The sequence below is a fragment of the Motacilla alba genome, chromosome 4A, assembly GCF_015832195.1.
Source record: "Motacilla alba alba isolate MOTALB_02 chromosome 4A, Motacilla_alba_V1.0_pri, whole genome shotgun sequence".
Taxonomy (NCBI): Eukaryota; Metazoa; Chordata; class Aves; order Passeriformes; family Motacillidae; genus Motacilla; species Motacilla alba.
In genome coordinates, this window is record NC_052045.1 from 115759 (window position 1) to 134809 (window position 19051).

At 46.8% G+C, this 19051-nt stretch overlaps 1 protein-coding gene across 4 annotated transcripts in view; it reads right to left on the bottom strand.

Annotated features, from left to right (window-relative positions):
* ARHGEF6 (Rac/Cdc42 guanine nucleotide exchange factor 6) overlaps positions 1-19051 on the bottom strand; it is a 39206-nt gene that overhangs the window by 5747 nt on the left and 14408 nt on the right. For 3 of the 4 annotated variants that reach the window (XM_038122649.1, XM_038122650.1, XM_038122652.1), the window contains 14 exons: positions 18781-18982; positions 16196-16266; positions 14925-15019; positions 14169-14264; positions 13210-13332; positions 11675-11813; positions 9752-9811; positions 7484-7630; positions 6555-6641; positions 5508-5586; positions 4497-4630; positions 4105-4230; positions 1337-1357; positions 434-527 (listed from right to left, as the gene is read on the bottom strand). In XM_038122649.1, the coding sequence (XP_037978577.1) occupies positions 434-527; positions 1337-1357; positions 4105-4230; positions 4497-4630; positions 5508-5586; positions 6555-6641; positions 7484-7630; positions 9752-9811; positions 11675-11813; positions 13210-13332; positions 14169-14264; positions 14925-15019; positions 16196-16266; positions 18781-18982 (1474 nt within the window). The remainder of the gene's footprint in view (positions 1-433; positions 528-1336; positions 1358-4104; positions 4231-4496; positions 4631-5507; positions 5587-6554; positions 6642-7483; positions 7631-9751; positions 9812-11674; positions 11814-13209; positions 13333-14168; positions 14265-14924; positions 15020-16195; positions 16267-18780; positions 18983-19051) is intronic. The other variant, XM_038122651.1, reaches the window with a different exon arrangement.

A 19051-nucleotide genomic window follows, 5' to 3' on the forward strand; every position in this document is an offset into this window, starting at 1 on the left:
TTGGCTTCATACTCAGAGTAAGACCACCCACAACCCATGACCTTGTGCTAGCAATCACAAAGAGGGTGGTGGCATGTCTACAGTCATAAGTGGGAGGGGAGGAGGAATCTCTCAGAGGCTGAGGACAAATGCACTTCCAGAAGTCTCCCATACTGAGGAGCACGTAGGCTCAGAGTGGGAGCATCCTGTCACATCCTGCACTGCAAGAAAGGGTGTTTTCAAAGTCCCATGGAGATCACTGAGAACACAGAAATCTCCAGAAATGAAAGAAAAATAGCATCACAGAATGGTTGGGGTTAAAGATCATCTAGTCCCAATCCCTGCCATAGGCAGGGACACCTTCCACTAGACCAGGCTGCTCCAAGCCCCATCCAACCTGGCCTTGAACACTTCCAGGGATGGGGCAGCCAAAGTGTCTCTGGGCAACACTTACTTTTCCGAATAACAAACTCTTCATCAGATGGTTTTCTCTCAGTTTTCCTTTTTGGAAGAAACTTCTTCATTGTTTTTGGACTTTTGCTAGAATCCTACAGAGAAATAGACTCTTGTGTTTAACCAGATCCAAAGGCAGCTGGAACAGTGGAGCAGCACAGATGGGTGCAGCTATCCATGCCACACACAACATTTTAGAAAGCTACAAAGCAGACAGTGACAAAGTTGGGGAAAACTATCGTTTTTGCCCTTCACATGTACCAGTTGTGATCCACTGCTCCCTGGAACAGCAGTGGGAATTGCACCTACAGGTTTGGGCCAGGACAGGCTCCTCTAGTAAATTCAGCTCTTCTCTAAAATCCTTTAGCCAAAGAATTCAAATACATTCATAGCTCTTTTAGTTGCTTACGAACTCTGTGGTCTGTGCTAGAAAACCCTAAAATGTGGTTTATTCCATTGACTTAATTTCTAATATAAAAGAGTTGGCAAACAGCTCTGCTTCTAAATGCCCACAATTTGAGAGTATAAATCCCATACACATATATACACAGAGAACAGACAAACACACATAAAGTTAGCGTTTGCTATGACTCCACGAGTAAGAAACACAAGTTTTTATCTCCTTCACTCAGTTAAAAGTCTTGCTGATTTGGAGAGAATTAGAGTATTAGTAGGTTACATGCGATAAGGATTTAAAGGAGAAGAGGCATGCCAGGAAGTTTAAGTACCATAACACTAAACCCTTTCTGAGAGTTATCTTAAAATATATTTGCCAGCTGCTACTGACTCTGACAATAAATTACTGATACAACAAGGCAAAATTAGGGTCATGCAAGCACAAGAAGCATTAACGGGAACAAGCATTCTGTGCCACGACAAGTCGAAGAGATGTATCTACCCTTACCTTTAAGATATAAGACATCCTCTACAATGAATATGCAAAGAAAGAGAAGATGAGTGTGAGAGACTGATGATTTTTACCACCAAGTCCATTAAATCCACAATTCTAAACCACATTTCAGTGTTAGTCCTGAGATTAATGCAGCACACCCTCCGTCCTGGTTTTAAAGCACTATCAACATGCAAAGGAGCACCGTGTCATGCAAAACTGAAAATTTACATGTGAGACACAGGATGAGTGGGCATTAATACACTCTAAACACAGAGAACATGCTTCCTTGGTTAGTAGTGGGTGTCTGTGGATGTTGGTTGCCTAAACTGGTGCTTACAACTGCAGGAGCCCCATGTGCCTGGCTCCATCCAAGTCCCAGGAAGCGCTCAGGGCCTGCACTCAACACCAATTCTAAAGGGCAGCCACTTTAGAACCCAGCCTAGTCAGTATGCCAGGATGCTCTGCCCACCCTGGTGACCATCTCCTGGGACTCTATCTTTTCAAAGGGGACCTTCCATCCTCACTGAAGACCTGACCATGTCAGGCATCAGCACTGCAACACCTCTCTGCTTCACTGGCAGGGACGGGGAGCTTCCTGCACGTCCTGTGGAGGATTCCATCCCTGGGATGCTTGACCCAGGGAGCCATGAGGCTCTCCTGCAGGTCTCCCCAGCAAAGTCCTGAACTCTGAGGTTATAAAGTCTTCACCTAATGGAAAGCAGCCAGTTAAAAAAAAAAAAAAAAAAAAAAAAAAGTAGTAGAAGAAACAATCTGTAAATCATTTTCCTTTTGCTAAACTGAATCCAGACACAGCACTTTACCCACAGAATTTACCTGTTCTGTCATTTCAAATGATTACTGGAAACAGAACAGGAAAAATACCCAATTTCAATGGAAATAACAAGAGTGAGGTGCCATACACAAGCAGGGTCTGAGGTTTCCTGAGCTGGGTACAAGGAAATGCACAAGACTATGCCATCCCATCCTACACTATGAGAAGACAAATAAAGTAACACTGGATGTCTAAAAATCTCAGCTCATTTAATCAAACTGTCCCACTCATTTCCCTGCAAGTAACCTTTGAAATTTGTATTCCTTCATTATACAAAGGTGCTTGCATGGAGCTGTCAGCATTGTTTATTTTGTGCTCTACTTTAAATTAAAAAACCCTAAAATACAGTGAAATAGGAATTCAGTTTAGGGATTAAGCATCCCAGAGGGAGAAATGAGACAGATATGGATCTGCTTGGGCCAGCAACCAAATTTATTCTCCATCTGTCATCACAGGCTTGTGTCTCTCCCCAGGCTCAGGCAGGACTGACTGAGTACCAGGCTGTGCCTGCCCAACTCTGCTGGACATGTTGGCCTTTGGGTTTCTACTGACAAGGTTAGCACAGCCTGTTCCCATAGAAGCCACGTTTTTGTTCCTATGACATCTTGCAGGATACCATCCAGCATCCTGTCCCTTGGGACTCGCTGTGGGTGAGGCCTCTGTGGCAAAAACCTCTCCCCTGCTTTTGACACAGAGAGGTTAATTCCTGCTATGAGTGGCTGGGGACAAGAAACTGCAAAGGACCAAGGAATTAATTATATCCCTCAATCTGTCGTTTTTCTCACAGAAAAATTTCTCTTTTACCTCAAGCCAATATTCTTAATTGACCACACAAGCAAGAAACAGTTTAGCCTCCATTAGGAATTTGGAACATGCAAAGATTATGGGTCATTTTCAGTTTGCTCAGTTGGTATTTAACCAATTTAATTCCCAAACTGAAATGCGTTACTTTACAAATTCTAAGAAATGAATGCAACAAGATGCAATGAGGCTACTTAAAACCTCTACCTGGAGCAGCAGACCCACAGTTCTGCCAGCTGCCAGACTCTCCATGCCTAAGTGCTGGGAGGGCTGAGGGGATCCACGCCCCCTCCCTGTCCTCATCCCCCTGGGGCAGAAACACTCTCAGGGCTGCTGTACCAAGAAAGGCAGCTGACTCAGACCCAGAGTGCTCACTCAATAAGAGGAACGTTACGTGAGATACTGGTGAGTAATTCCAAAAATTTAACATGAGGTAGGGAAGGAGAGCACTACAGTTGTGGTACAGGGTGACAACAGCACTAAGCTGTATTTTGAGTTTTCCCACACCAACTCCCAGCTCCCAGGCTGGGATTCCTGCAGGTGAAGCCATCCCTCGACTGCTGCCTCCCAGCAGGACCTCGCTGTGTAACACTTGGTGGGTGGCAAAGGAGGGTAAGCCCCACATCCTGCTCCAGCCACCAAAACAGGTTGGAAGACACAAGAAACATGGCCAGGCGTTTTGCCTCTTCCTCATGGTGCACTATCGCTTCTCAATCCTGTACCACTGAGCTGCTGCCACAGCTGGAGCTGGAACACATTCCAGCAGGGAGCAGGCCCCTGTCCACATCTCAGACCAAGACAGGAAGGAGGAAAGAAGGCAGGTCCACTATGGCACTTCCAAAAAACAGGGCTCAATGGGACACCCAGATGTGGGACTGGTGAAATCCAGCAGCTGAGAGTGCTGGCTATGACAGCCAACAGCTAACATCCAGCCTGCAAACACATGTACTCACGAGTCCTGTGTAGCACAAAGCCAGGACAGCGACCTACGTCCATCACAGGACTAGGGCCAAAGTGGCAGAGTAATTTCTCTCAACATCCCCAAGAACCTACATTTCTGTGTCCTTGATGTGGGATATGAAACCTGAACACAAGGTCTAGGGATTGTGTGAAATCAGGGTCCTGGATAGGCAGGTGGGATTATTACCTCTTTGTAACTCAGTGCTGCTGAAGGTCTGAGTGGAGGAGCAGGACGGAGGCAGCTCAAGCTCCAGGGCTTGAGGATTTTGGGGGGTTCCAGAGGCCCACGGATCTGCCCAGCTGAACTAAATGTCTGAGAAAATAGATGAGAAGCAAACCAAGACTGTTAACCACCAAACAAGGCAGAGAAGTGGATGGATAAGTGTTGAGATACTGAGACATCTAAGTTGCAACAAAAATAGGGCAGGATACATGTAAAATGGTTCAAGCACAATATGGTTACAAAGCAAAGGGCAGGATGTGTCTTACAGCTGTCATGTTACCTCAGAGTCAGGGTGCTGCTGAAACAGACAGCTCAGGCAGCAGTGAGGAGCCCAGGCAACAGGAGGTGACACTTACCGAATGAGGGCTCCAGGACTGTGTTTTGGAGACGGTGCTGCATGTCCCTTTGGTCAGCCTTTGCAAGTGGTCAAGCCATTCGTGCAAGTCCTGGCTGGTGCTGCAGAACACAGTGATCCGCTCCATCATGTTCCCTGTGGCAGAGGGTTAAATAACTGTCTTTAGCAAGTGGCAGAGACTCAGGAGGAAACACAGGGTGAGATCAGCTCAGCACAGCAGGAAATGGCTCCTCAGTTTGCACAGTCCAGTGGCTCCAAAAAGGTTAGAGCAAAGACAGAAGCATTAACCATTAAGAATCATTAAGGTTGGAAAAGACATCTAAGATCATGAAGTCCAACCATTAAAGCAGCACTGCAAAGTGCACCACTTAACCACATCCCTAAGCATCTCATCTACAATGATGATGTGACTGCCCATCCTGCTCCAGGCAGCCACTGACAGCATGGGAGTTGCAAGAAATGCTAAGGGAACTGGTTAGATGAATGTGTGAGGATTATTTAATGTTGAAGGTCATTAAACACAATACTTCCATGATTAACAGGATCCTGACACCAAATACCACCAGCGCAAACAGCTGCACTGCAGCCCAGGCACTGAGCATGAAATGACTGTGTATACCTACAAGTACCTACAGATACACTGGAGGGGGAAATGGGATGAAAGCTCCCTCATGACCAGAGCCATGTATCTGTCAATAAAGGAGGTACTCAGAGCTACAAGGCATGGCTACTGGATGTAGACAGGGCACACCAGTGCAGAGCAGTGCTACTGGGGCGAGAGATTTGTCCCATACAAAACACTATGGTCTCCAAAGGCAGCCAGAGGCAGAGCTCCAGAGCACTTGGAGAAGATTGCCTCAAGCAAGACAGAGGTGCTCAGAAACTCAGACAACACATACTAAAAGAGAAGGAGGAAGATCATGGCAGGGGGTTAGTGGAAGGCGGACCAGTACTTCCAGTGACAACTGCTGCTTGCACTGGGAGGACTGCCCCAGGCAGAGGGCCCACTGACCTGTGATTTCAAACATGTGCTCATTCCCTTCGGCATCTTCCAGCTTTGTCAGCATCATTCCTGTCAAAGGCAGCTTTCCCTAGGAGAATTGAAGAGCAGTCAGTGTCAGCAGATGTTGTTCTGCTGGTTTCTGCTGATTCCTTTCTCTTTGGAAATCGCCATTTAAAATTAATTTGTGAAGGCTTCAGACTACGTGAAGAGTCTCCTTTAATGTATGGAACTAGATTTCCCTGCACAACTAGGTCAAACTCCGGAGATGAGGCTCCCATGACAACTGAGTCATCCCTGGCTCATCTGCCACCCTTTCCCTTCATTCAGTGCAAACGTTTTTTACAGTCAAGTCAGAAGGATCAATTTCCCCTGGCTTTTTCTGAAAGCCTTCCCCATCCCTCTGATTTGCATGCTGAACTGTCTGCTCACCTTAGTCCCACCAGTGGGTCAAGCCAGAAAACCCAGCCAAATATTTCCCAAATCTTTCTCATCTCCCTTGCTACAACAAATGACACATCAAAACAAGAGCATCCTTTTCCTGGCAGTATTGACAGTTTCAGACAGCTGGAGAAAAGCCAAGGTCTCAACAGCCATTGGATGGTATAGAAAATGGTAAAACACAAGAAATGCAGAGTTATATGTAGTACCTCATGGAATTGAATTTTCATGCACTTTGCGGTAGGCTTTATAAGTATTTTCCAGAGATGGCACAAAACTGAGAGCCAGCTGGCTGGTTGAAACCCTGCAGCTGGATCAGGACACCTTACACACATACCCTACTCTCAAAAACAGCAGGTAGAACAACAGGTTTTAAGGTTTTTCTTTTATTTTCTTTTTTTAATTTCACAGCATTCACTTACCAAATGCTGCTTAACCAATTACCAGGACAAAGACATTGACTACCCTAGGCACATGGTAAAGCCAAGCCCTGGTTCACAACCTGGGGTGTTTGCATCACAACAGAGAGTTCAAAGGATGCAGAGGACTTGAATTTGATAAGAACTATCTGTTTTGCTTTTTTACAATGCCTTGCAACTTCAAACTAAGCAGGCCTACCTGATAGATGAACCCACTCATCCGTGGGCTTGCAGACAGCATCAGCAAAGCATTGGAAAACAACAAGAAATACCGCTCCTCTTTCTCCTGAAGGGGATAAGAATTTAAGTTAGTCCAGTCTGCAATGCATCACAAGCACCTGCCTCTAGCAAACTGAACCTGTTGCAGCTCGAATCACAGCCTGTGAGATCACCCCCAAACCAACTATTATGGCTTTTTTTTCTTTACAGCATCTCATTTATGTACCTGCAGAGATTTTTGTCTGCATCCTGCTAATCCTCTTCCAATCATTGCAGAGTGCCCCAGAAAGCCGTATGTTCCCCAGCATCCCACATCCCAAACAAGAAAAACATACTGCATGGCTTTGTTTCACAGGTCTTCCCTTCCCAGGGAAAAACTGCAACAGCAAACAATTCAGTGCTAACAGGTACTTTCCCACACTGAGCATGCAGCACACATGGCTTTAGCTCCACTGCGGAAAGTCTGTGTCAGGCCCTGGTGCGATGCATTAGGACTAGTAGGACAAGAATTACCCCAGTTAGTTCCAAAACACAGTCAGCTCTGGGGTGGGGCGTCAGAGCAGCCCCTGTGATGCACAGAGGGCATTTTCTAGTCACTTTCATTTCTCAGAGTAAGTCAAAGTGGAGAAAGAGGGAAATAAATGTGCTATACAACACTGAGATACTTCTTCTCTTGAAAAGTGGGTCACCAAAGGCCTGAAGCTAAGCCTACGGGGTGCCTGATTCACTCTAAAGACATGCACAGTCCCATTGCACAGCTCTTCCCAAGGTAAAATTATTTATCAGCATCATTTGTCATCAGTTTGTGGCTTGGAAGGAGAGGAACTACCACCTCACATCACTTACCCCAGGAGCAAGTGGGTATTCAGACATGAAGTCTACAGCCAGCCGAAGGAATACCACACTCACCTCACTTCCCCCAGACTGCACCATAACCTGGGACATGTAGATGACGTTTCCCATCATTTTTATGTCCTCTCCTTCCCAGCGCTGGATGGATTCAGAAAGGATTTGCAGCTCAAGTTGTTTCCTCTTCCTCAGCTCCTGGCATTGAGACTGGGATTCACAGCAGAGCTTTGTTAGCTGAAGGGCAGAAGCCGACCCAAACCATCCCAGTTTCACCAGCAACAACTCCCACAGCCCTATGGGCTCAGGGATGGTCATGTCAGGGATCAGGAAAGCCTACTTTGGCTCCATTACATGAAGTCTGTTAAAAAATCACATCCCAGTGATTTATGAAGTAACGATTACTTTAAAATGTCAAGGAAATTGCAAACTGCACTAAGCAAACTTTTCTTTCCAAACCAGCCCTACCTCTGAGAGTTCAGAGTCACAATTTCCAAACCAAGACAGCAGCACAGTTAAATGTCTCTAATTTTGCTACTGCTTAGAGGGATTTTGCCGGTTTTGTCCAAACAGCAGAGTTGAACTTAGAGCACTGCAAAGTCCCCACAAGTCAGATGGGTGGATATTTTCTAACCAAAATTTAGAAACCCAAAAGCAGGACTAGGTGGTGCTGTAGATTAGAACATAAAAGAATCTTCTGAAAGGGCTGTTGTTGAAAAGGCTGCACCACTGCTGGGCAGCTGGGGACTGGAGAAGCTCCAGGGAGTGACCATCTCATCAGCTCTCAGCAAGAGAGGACAATACAGACTGAACAGAGTCCTGTAAATCCAAGCAATACTTTCTTTTACTGACCCCGCTGCCAACAGGGAAAATTGTTGCAAAGCTAAACCAGGGCTATTTTCACCAACTGCTTGGTTTTTCCAAACCCCCTTTTCTGACAGAGATTTTCCTCCTTTCAATTCACTGACTATCCAGCTCTTCAAAGAGAGAGGCTGCATTGGGTCTAGATTGAAACCACACACATTTAAACCAAACTGGGGTTTACTCTGGTTCTACAACTATTGTATGTTTTGATGGGTCCCCAAATGTCCGAATCCAATGCTCCCAGGATAAAAATCCAAATATAATCCACAGGAGTTCATCACAGTCTGTGCAGAGGAACCGCTGTGACTCACAGAGGCTCCTTGGTCCCTCCCTGCCTTTGCTTGGGAGCCTTCCGGATCCTATAACAGGACCACATGCCCATCACAAGGGGCATCTCTGCCTGTCTAACCTCAAATTCACACTGAACGTCTTTAGTTGTGTCATAACGACATTAAATTACTCATCACCCAAGTACACATTTCAAGTAAAACCATCCAGTGTTTACGAGATTTCCTAAAGATTAATGACACCTTGTAATTTAAATGAGTTATTCCCCTATTAGCTTCCAGAATAAATGGAAAGGGTGCTGAGTTTCTAAGTAAATGTAACATGATCACCCTTTCCTGTTTTCTATGAACTTTCTCCTCCCCATCTTTTATCTGCACTGCTAAACACTTGCATCTGTCACAAACGAGCGACATCTGTTGTGCTAAAGGAAGGAAGCTGGACCATATCTGGAGTGGTTATAGTGAAAGGTTCTCTGTGGCTACAAAGCAAGAGAGATTAGAGCTTTTTTTCCATAAAAAGCTTTTCCAGGTTAAACCTTAGTGCATATGGATGGCTTTTCCCCCTCTATTTCATCTAAGTGCAGCAGGACTTTGAGGGGTGCAGGTGACAGAGTTCACAGAAATGGGTTTGTTATCTCTGACTCATCCATTCTCTCTATTCCCCACTGATGGCGATAGCATCTGGAGCCACAAATTACTGGAATGTGTTCCAAGCCTCCTGATACCTGTGGAGCAAACCTCAGCGAAACCTAGAGTTACTCCATGGGCTCAGAGGGGAACTTCCCATTGGCACCAGCACTTGGGTCAGTCACAGCCGTGCTAACCTCTCTCTCAATGAGCAAGGGGTGGTCTAGTTTCAGGTGGAAAGTGATTAGAGATTGGAGGCAACAGGACATGAAAGGGACCCTGCTGCCACCACGGTCCACACATGGCTTTCAGTAATAGAGGAGAAACTTGGTGATCCACCACCTCTGCTCTGGCACCATAGAGCCAGCATGTACTTGCCACAGCCAGAGGAGCAGCTCTAGGCTTGAAATGTGAAATTAAGTTTCTTTGTAACCCATCTTTTCCATCCCAAAAGACCTTTTTTCCTAATGAGGAGACAAATGTCAGGCTTGACTCATTCTTCATGAAATGCAGACCTGAAATGGGGGGCTCTATTTTAAGAATTGCCACCTACCACAAGGGACTTGAAGGATGTGATGGCTTTCAAAACATCTTCATGATCTGCATGCGCCTCCTAGTGAAAGAAGAGCAAATTCAGCCATCAGCAGCAGCAGCACCCACCCTGAGCATTAATCCACCCTGAGCATCATCCACTGTTCCACTACACCCAGGGCTGAGGATATAGGCAGCATGGGCTTCAGGATGAGGTCAAAGTCTCCCAGGTACCTTCCCCACCATCCACTTCAACATGGCATGGCAAAAGGCAGCTATGCAATTTACTGATACCAATTTAATGAGTGTGAAGTGGCCAGAGCAAGAGTAGGTATGACTTGACTTAGAACAAATCTGACTTGCAAAGAAAAATCAATGAAAACAGGCAGTGGTGCAGGGTGCACCTTCAGGAAGGAAACTTCCATTGCAGTGCCAGATATTCCAGCCACTGCCCATCAAGGGTGGAAACCCACCACCATCAAGGGGGCTTCACCTCTGGCTTTAAGGGAGGGAATGTCTGAGCAGAGAGCTCTTGGGCCAGGGAAAAGCAGAATGGTGCCCCTTTTCTCTGACCCCAGCTGTATGCTAGTACTCTCCCAGAATGTTCTGGATCTAAGGCCCTGCTCCTCCCCACCGAGTCATCGTGCCAAGCAAATCATAAGGTGTCTAGGTTGTGATGGACCTGCCCCTGCAGCCTGGCATTGCTTATCTGCAGTGTGGGATGAGTGGCTGCCCTGAACACACACCTGCCCCCTCAGCAGCTCTGCAGCAGTGCAGGGAATGCTGTGGTGTACATCCACACTGCACACAGCCATCCTCTTCCCACAGCATCACAGCTTAAACCTCAGGCCTACTGATTCATGCAACAAAACTCCCACACTCAACTTAGAAACCAAGACAAATAGGTGACGTGTGTGTCCCCAAACCCACTGCTGAACCGCCTGCGAAGAGCAGGCAAAGAGCACAGTGCATATCCTGCAAAGAGCACATTATCCCTGCACGGGCATGGAGGCTGCAGCCAGGCCCAGCTCAGTCCCTGCAGCTCAGCTCAGCCAGGTGAGAGGGAACAGGTAGGTCTGGAGTGTGCCTACCCTGCAGGCTCTCCTGCCCTCTACTATGCAGGAACATCCCTGGCTCAAGCATAGAAGTTTTAATTCTTTGGCTTGATTGTAGTCATGGATAAATGTGCTGAAGTAACTGGTAATTAAAACTGATGAGGAGAAAAAGGAAACTTGCTTAAAAACAGATTGTTACTTCTGTTTTCTTCAGCCCCTTGCATCACCCCTGAGTTTTGCCTTCCTGCAGCTGGAGTGCACCAGCAGTAAGCAGCAGAGCTCCAGTAGCAGAGATCTCTATGGTCCCTGGGGCAAGAAATGTCCTGAAGCACACTTGCTTCTTGCCAAGGAAGTCTCTGTACCCCTGACTGCTCTCCCTGCTCCCAGGTGCTCGCTCTCTACCCCTGTGTCTGTGCTGGCGGCCAGATCCATGTCTGTGCAGCTCTGCCTCCACCCAGGAGCACAGCCCTGTGGCAAGGGGTGGGAATGTGCCTGCGAGCCACAGGAGTGAGTGGCCAGGCTTAGGAATCTCATCAAATGGTAACAAAGCCAGGTTTATTCTCAGCTGTGCAAGTAAACAGCAGCTGTAGCCCGACCCTAGTCTCTGCTTTAACTTGTGCTGGAAATGGCCCATCTTTGAGGAAGGGGAGGGGTGAAGAGCAGGTAATGTGTTTCCACAACATTCCTCAGACTCTTCCACCAGTTTCACTTTTAATCTGAAAGGTGGATAATGTCTGGGGGACATGGGACATCTCCTTGGAGATGTGGTAAGTACTTTTAGCCACACGATGCTCAAATACCAAGAGGCAGAGGTGTCTCTTGAAGCTCAGGGAGCAGCTCTGGCAGCATCCACAGGCAGAGCCCGCCCAGCAGCCCCACACCCCACCTACCTCCATGTGCCGCTCCAGCTCCTGCAGCAGTGTCACGTATTTGTCCAGCCTCAGGAAAGGTTTGCTGAGGCTTGTGGTCAGGATGAGAATGCCTGGGCTGGCTGCACCTTGGCTCTCCATGAACTTCTCCAGCTCATCACTATAAAAAGAGACAACAAAAACAACAACAACAAAAAACAAAACAAAACAAAACCCGAAACAAAAAAAACCAAAACAAAACAACAACAAAAACAACAACAAAAACAAAACAAAAAACCAAACCAAACCAAAAAAAAAAACCAACAAGAAGGAGGGCTCTCAGAGCTGAGGGCTGTGTTTTGCCCATGCTCTCCTGATGGCCAGGGCTCTGCTCTGAGCTGGGCCTCCTTAAAGGCAGCACAAACTCCCCTCTGAGCACCCCTCACCCACTCCGTGGAGCAGGCAGGAAGCTTCTACCCAAGCAAGACCTTTCTCCTCTGGAAAGCAAGAAAGGATGTCGTGTGGCCACAGGTGTTGGAATGCACAGCTCCTGGGGCATATTGGTGCCAGCTGCTGGTCCCCCAGCACAGCAAGGTGGCACAGGGCCAGGTATCTGGTGGGTGGGGAGAGGGGGCAGGGGCTGCATAGGCTGGTGTTGTGCTGGAGGAGGCTGCAGCAATGCACTGGGACCCTGATGGAAACTGTGATGCAGGTGTTTGCATGTACATTGGTCCAGAGAACACAGCTTCTGTGTTTGGCACATTTGCCAAAGCTGATTCTTTGATTTAGGAAAAGGGGTCAGACTGAGGAATCACATGAATGAGTCATTTGCTGGAGCCAGGCTTGTTGTTACACTGAATTAAAGCTGGATTTCAGCAGGTAAGTAAATACATTGTGAGTTCCCATCACAGAATGGGAAGACTTAAACACTATGCATGTGGTCCTGGCTTTCCCATCATTGCAGGGAAGACAGCTAACCTGCATTAGGGATGACAGTTGTAGCATCTTGGCTTGGCACACTCTTGAGCAGGACATCACACAAATTCAAGTGTCTACTCATGTGGGTCACCTTGAAGAAAGATGCTATTAATGTGATCTACCAATGACCCTGAAAATCAGCCCTTTGGTTGAATAGAAGCTCAATGAATAAACTGGGTAACTGCGTGACTTGATGACCATCCTCCTTCTGCAATGATGGCTCCCCACCGTGGTGCCACAGGGGAACACTCTCCCATTTGTCAGTGTGTGAGCACTTGAGCAGTAGATCTAAAACAGGATCTGAGTTGTTTAGCAAGTAATAATCACAGAAGATGCTACTGCCAAAGCTGAGGCTGCCTGTTTGACCCAAGGTGGGAGTCCTGTGCAAAAAAGGACCTGTGAGATCAGCTCTGAACACGAGCAGTGTGAGCTGTCTTCATGCTGAAGCTGAAAGGCCCTGCTGAAAAGCCCCAAGTCCCAGCATCAGGAAATACCCTTGACCAAGGGTCAAAACATAGGTCAACAGCCATGCCAGGCCAAGTATTAATAACAAAAGTTAACTTTTTAAAGGAGTCTGAATCTCCTTCTCCATCACTCACCTGTGCTGTGTGAGGACGTTCACTGCTGAAGGGTGGTTAGCACAGTATGTCAGGTACAGGGAGCGGAACTGGGCCATCAGGTTCATGAAACAGCCTCCCACACGCTGCTGGTTCTCAGGGAGCCTACAGACACCAACACACCAGCTATGTTAAGCCTCTAGATCTGCACCCTGCAGCTACAGCACCCTCAGGGAGCTGCCCAGGAACTACCCACTCCTCAGGGACGTTCCCAGGTCACCTCATAACTGCAGCACTGAGCAAAACATCCACACCTGCCATCTGGGGAGGAGGAAGAGGGGGATCCTCAGGTGGGTCTGGGTTCCTGTGGTTCAGACAGTGAGCATCACAACCCATTATCAGCCTCAGACAACCTGTGACTCAACCTGATATGTCTCACCAGAGGAGCTACAGCTGGGATGATGGGGATGAGGATGTGCTGGAATTAAGGGCAGTGTGAGGGTGGGGGGTACCACTCTCTGGGATGCCCATGAATATGAAAAGACAGAGAAAGAAGGAGAAGCCACAGCCTGAATATATTCTCAATATTCAGTCTTTCCCCATCTCTTTTCAGCCCTTAGCTAAGGCTAATTGTGTCTGTCAGCTTCCCTGCAGGAAATGATCACCTCTAATAATTTGCTCTTTGCTCCCTGGCAATTCCCATCTTCATGCCTGCCAGACTTCCCACCCTGCGTGTGCTTCATCTTTGGGTTAGACACACTTTTGTGTCAGTTCTAGTGACGCTCGTTCAGCAGATGCCGTAACACCAGCAATCTCAGAGTTCCCTCCACCTTTCCTCCTGCCAAAGCACTGCCTGCAACCTTTTCTCAGTCCTGTTATTTTCTTCTATATTTAACAAGTCTAAGACAGCAGTCAGGAGAAATATTAATGAACATGTCTTTCTATTATTTTTAGCTACAGTTAAAAAGGTTAACAACCTCCGTGCTATGACATAAACTTACTTTGCAACTTCTTCCAAGGCTTGGTTCAGAGTTTGCTGAAAAGCAGAGATTTCTTCCATGTTTCCCAGCAATGCTGCAATGTCCCCAGTGCTGAGCCTACAAGAGCCACATCACCAGTCACCATCAAAGAGAAGCTGCTCCCAGGAGCACCCCATTTTTATTCGTCAGCAGCCCTTCCAAAAAGACACAAAAATTTCTCCTTCCCCAGATACAGCATCGGACAGAACACAAAATTCATGATCTATGAGCTACGGACCACAATCTCCTAGAGAAGAAGTCTGCTGCCAAGGATTATCTTAATTGGATTTAAATCACTTAATCCCATTAATCTTCTCAGATCTTTAGCTCTCTAATAGACACAGGCAGATGGGATTTCAGCCAGAGGTGGGGAGGGAGGTGTGCGCACAGACAGAGAGTTTTGTCTTCAGGGATTCATGCCATGGGTTTCCCTAAGGGAGAAAGGTCCAACAGGTAGGGGCTTCTTTGTTCCTTGAGTGAGGTTGGGTGTTTCCAAAGCTAATGTGCCTGTTTCTGTCATCCTAAGAGTCATAACACCCTCATTTAGGCCTACAAGGCTGACAGCAAAAAAATTTTTCCCACATGAAGATTTTGGGAAGGGAGAAGTGACTGAAATACAGAGGCCTTAGAATAGTCTCCTATCCCTCCTAACTGGACAATGTCTAAACATGTGCCCTCTGTCCATGACCCCACGGCTCCCACAGTGTTCTCTCCATCTCAGATGCCCTTATATCTTACTTATCATAAGACTGGAGGGGTCTTAAGTAAGTTCCCAGAAGTGACTGTAGTTCCTTTGCATAATCTCGTTCTGTTTCCAGAATATTTTGCAACACCTAGGGTGAGAGACAGAGCACTGAGAAGATCTTTGTACTAGCAAACTAGTTAAAAAAACATGACATCAGCTTCCAAGTCTGGCAAAGCATGGAAGTGTATCTTAAGTCCAGAAATTACATTTCTTAATGCAGAACCCAGAACACTCAGGGAAGTCCTGGTGGTCAAATGCTGAGATTTTGCTTTGCAAACTTGGGGAAGCCTGGAAAGCAGGTGTTAAAGGCTGCACCAAGAATGGCTTCTGTGGCAGATCAAGCAGGGCACACCTCATTTGCCACTTCAGGAATGTAATGATCTGGGTTTGGACCTGCTAATCCATCTCAGCAGCTGATTTGTCTCTGGCTGCACAGCAGACAAACACAGTGCCTGCACACTCCCAGTCAGCACTCCAGTTTCTCAGTGTGGATAAGCTCTGGAGACAGTGGAGGTGGTTTCCAGCTCCCTGGACAGACTGCTTCTGCTTTGCTTTGCTTGATATATATTTAGACATACTGATGAGCAGGATTCAGCTCCAGCACTGAGAGCCAGGGATGCTCACATGAGGCATCTTCACTCTCTCCCACCACAGCCTGGACACAGGGGGCCGTGGAAGCTACCCCTACTTTACCAGATCTCCTTGCTTCGGCAGCAATATGTAAAGGAGGGGATGTTTCCCTACCCCTTCTGCAGCAGCAATTCATGGCCTGGCAGGCTGCTCCAAAGCCAAGCCCAGTTACAAAGCCAGGCCATGAGCTGTGGCAGCTGCCTGTTCTCTGAGGGCTGCAGCTGCTGGCAGAGGCATAGGACAGGCACCATGGGGTGTAACATCTCCAGCCAAACCCAAGAAAGGGGCCAGAGCTCTGATTTTGCTTGCTTACACCATGACATTATCTCCCCATCTTTATCAACAGGAAATACTGTGCCTTCTCCCCTTGCATTGATCTGAAAGATGCCACCTCTCCTTAATTATCTCAGTTGTCTACTTCAAGTCTCTACTTTTGACATCTTGCAGCCACTTCCATTTGTGGTTTATTGTCTCAATGGCCTTGAATCAAGGGAATGGAACAGCTGCGTTTAAACACAGAGTCACATCCCCAGTTGTTACAAATTGCATCAATGATTTTTAAGGGAAGGAGCTACTTCAGAAGATTAATAACATGGTACTTATTAAAATGTATGATCAGCACTTTAAAACTTACCACAGGGTAATAATTCTTTGTCATCTGAGTGTTTTCTAGCCCTTTTAATGCTTTGGGAGAGAGTGGTTTATCTGTACAAAAAAAACCAAACATTAATAAATTACATTTCACAGCTCTCATTATTCCATCAGGAAAAGACACTGCCACATTATGTCCAGCAAATATAACTTCACCCCTCTGACCACAAAACTTCAATTGCAGGGTTTGTTTCCCCATTTCAAAAAAAAACTAGGATAAAACCAGTGGCATGCACGACACTGACAGTGGCCAAGCGAGTCACACCAGAAGCTTTGTGCAGCCCCTGCCAACCAATGTCCAGGTTTGCTCCAAAATCCTTGGCAGCAGCCCAGTATCTGTCAATGTTTGGAACTACAGCATTACTTCACCTGGCCCACTAAATTTGGTTTTAAAATGGGGCATCTGTCAGAAATGACAGATACTATGTTTTTTTTCCAGGTGATTCACAAGGCACTTGAAGCCAACACCAATCAATATGCTGACCTCCTATCCCCACAGTCACTTGTGATGCAAAATCCTTCTCTGAATGAAGGTAGATTTAAATGAAAAGCTCACAAAACCCTGGAAATCAATTCTCATTCTGCATTCGATAAATCCCTGTGGATGCCTCCAGCTCTGTACATATGTGCACACACACACACACACGGACAAATCCCTGCTCCAATTGTCCTTTCCTAGAGAAGCCCCTTTCCCAGCAACACCATGCTCCCTCTGGACTGGGGCAGGCAGGCAGTGCAAGGCTGCCCCAGTCCTGGCCACACTGCACATGCTGAAACAGCTCCGTGCCATGTGGAGCAGCCAGGCTCTCCTGGCTCCCTGCAATTGCTCACACAAGGCAATTACTTGCACACTGATAGCAGGGGAGAAACTTGAAATTGATACATTTATTCTCTTTATGTACTGTCTAAATATTGCCCTTGTAGTGCTTCCTGTCACTTCCAGCTAAAGGCTCAAAAGAGCTCAGCTCCACAGCTATTTCACAGAATCACAGAATATTTCTACCCAAAGGGCACACCTAGGACACAGCAGAGGTATGGACACTGCTGAAAAACAAGTAACTCCATTCAGACTGTGTCTGAAGTCTTACACTGTGGAGGTGGGAAAAGCAGCTCCCTGCCAGCTGCAGCTCCAGCAGCATTCCTGGGGCAGGGAGGATTTACTGATGGTCCCTCATTCCTGACTTGCAATACAGACACATCTCCTGAGCATGCAGACACCAGGGCAATGAACCCTCCTGTCACCTGAAATGGTGCTGAGAGAGGATCTGGAGAGAAAAGCTCTGCAGACAGAAAAAATCTCATGGGCTCTTCCATCAGGATCAATGGGAGATTGGCCCTTCACTTCAGTGAGGTACTGTCATGTCATGCAGCTCCCATCTGATTTTCCCTTTAGGACTCAAGTTTGCTCTCCTTTGTTTAAAACATCTCTCTTCTCCCCTCACTGAGTTAATTAGTGATTCCTGAGCTGTGCCAGACAAGCCTTCAATCCCTGCTACAACTTCCTGCTCCAGCTCAGACATCATTTCCCAGAGGAAAACAGTGGGAGATGAGATATCCTAACAATGATTTTTTTCATTTAGAATCAAATAAAAACTGACCTAATTCTGGGCACTATATCATGAATTTTTTCCCCTCCTTTTTTGCAAGAGTAGCAAAAAGGTTGTCTAACAGGGGCTGTACATGTTGCAGCTACTTCACAGACCCCTGCTGGCATCTCAGTGTTTGAGGCCAGAGCAGATCCTGAGCCACAGAACCAGCACCAAGCACAAAATTGGTCTCTGTTTATGGTAAGTGCTCAAGGCACACTAAGGAGTTAAGTTGCATTTTGCAAAAGACCAGCTTAATTTCACATGGAGGCCTTGACAGGGGTGAGCTGTTTGAACGGATGTGTAATGCCACAGGGCAGTTGGGCAGGGGCTTCACATCGTCACCACCCTACGTCTGGGTACAACCACATGGCAGAAAACATTAAGGACACTGAAGATAAAGCCAAATAAAGGCAGATGTCATCAGACAGATCATCCCCTCTCTCTTCCTTTTTCAACATTGCAGCAGAAGTGTCTGGGGAAAAATGTACTCTGTGAAATCAACCATCACTGTTGGACCAAAACACTGACAATGCCCCGTGGCCATGCAGTTTTTGTCAGATTCCATACCGTGATGGTGAGCATCCATTCCACTGATGCCTGAAAAGCCAGGATCAAACAGAAATACATTGCCTGACCAAGGTCTCTAACAAAAAGCTAGTTCTGATCTCAGACACTGGAATGACAAAGGGGACCCACAACCATCTCTGTCCTCATCCTCTGACAATATCCCTGGTTCCATGCTGCTGGGGCTTGGGGGGAGCAAGAGAAAGGCACAATGTGGTGGGAAGAGGGTGAAGCAGCTCTCAAGCAATTCATCCGAAACACTGCGCTTTACCCTTCCATTCATCCTTCCATTAGCCCAGCTGCCTGAAGTACACAAACAGTCCTTAATAAATAGCAGCAATTTCCCAAAGGCATGAGGGTCCTCACTGCATTAAGCCACTGTCATTCAATCAGCCCTTGAAAGCAATTTGCTTACCGGTGGATTTGATTTCTCTGACGTAGTTGCTTGGGAACCAGCCTGTTTTTCCATTCAAGGTGCCTTCCCACCAGCCCCCTTCTTCAACTCGAGTGACATAAATAATGTCTCCTTTGTTAACAGAGAGTTCATCCTCATTGGTCTGCTTAAAATTGAACCTGGCCTTTACCACCAGCTGGTGACTGCCATTCTCGGTCATCTCCTTAGGAAAGAAATGTGGAAAAACATCAGTAAATAGTCAAAAAAAGCAGAAACAACTAGGACAAGCCAT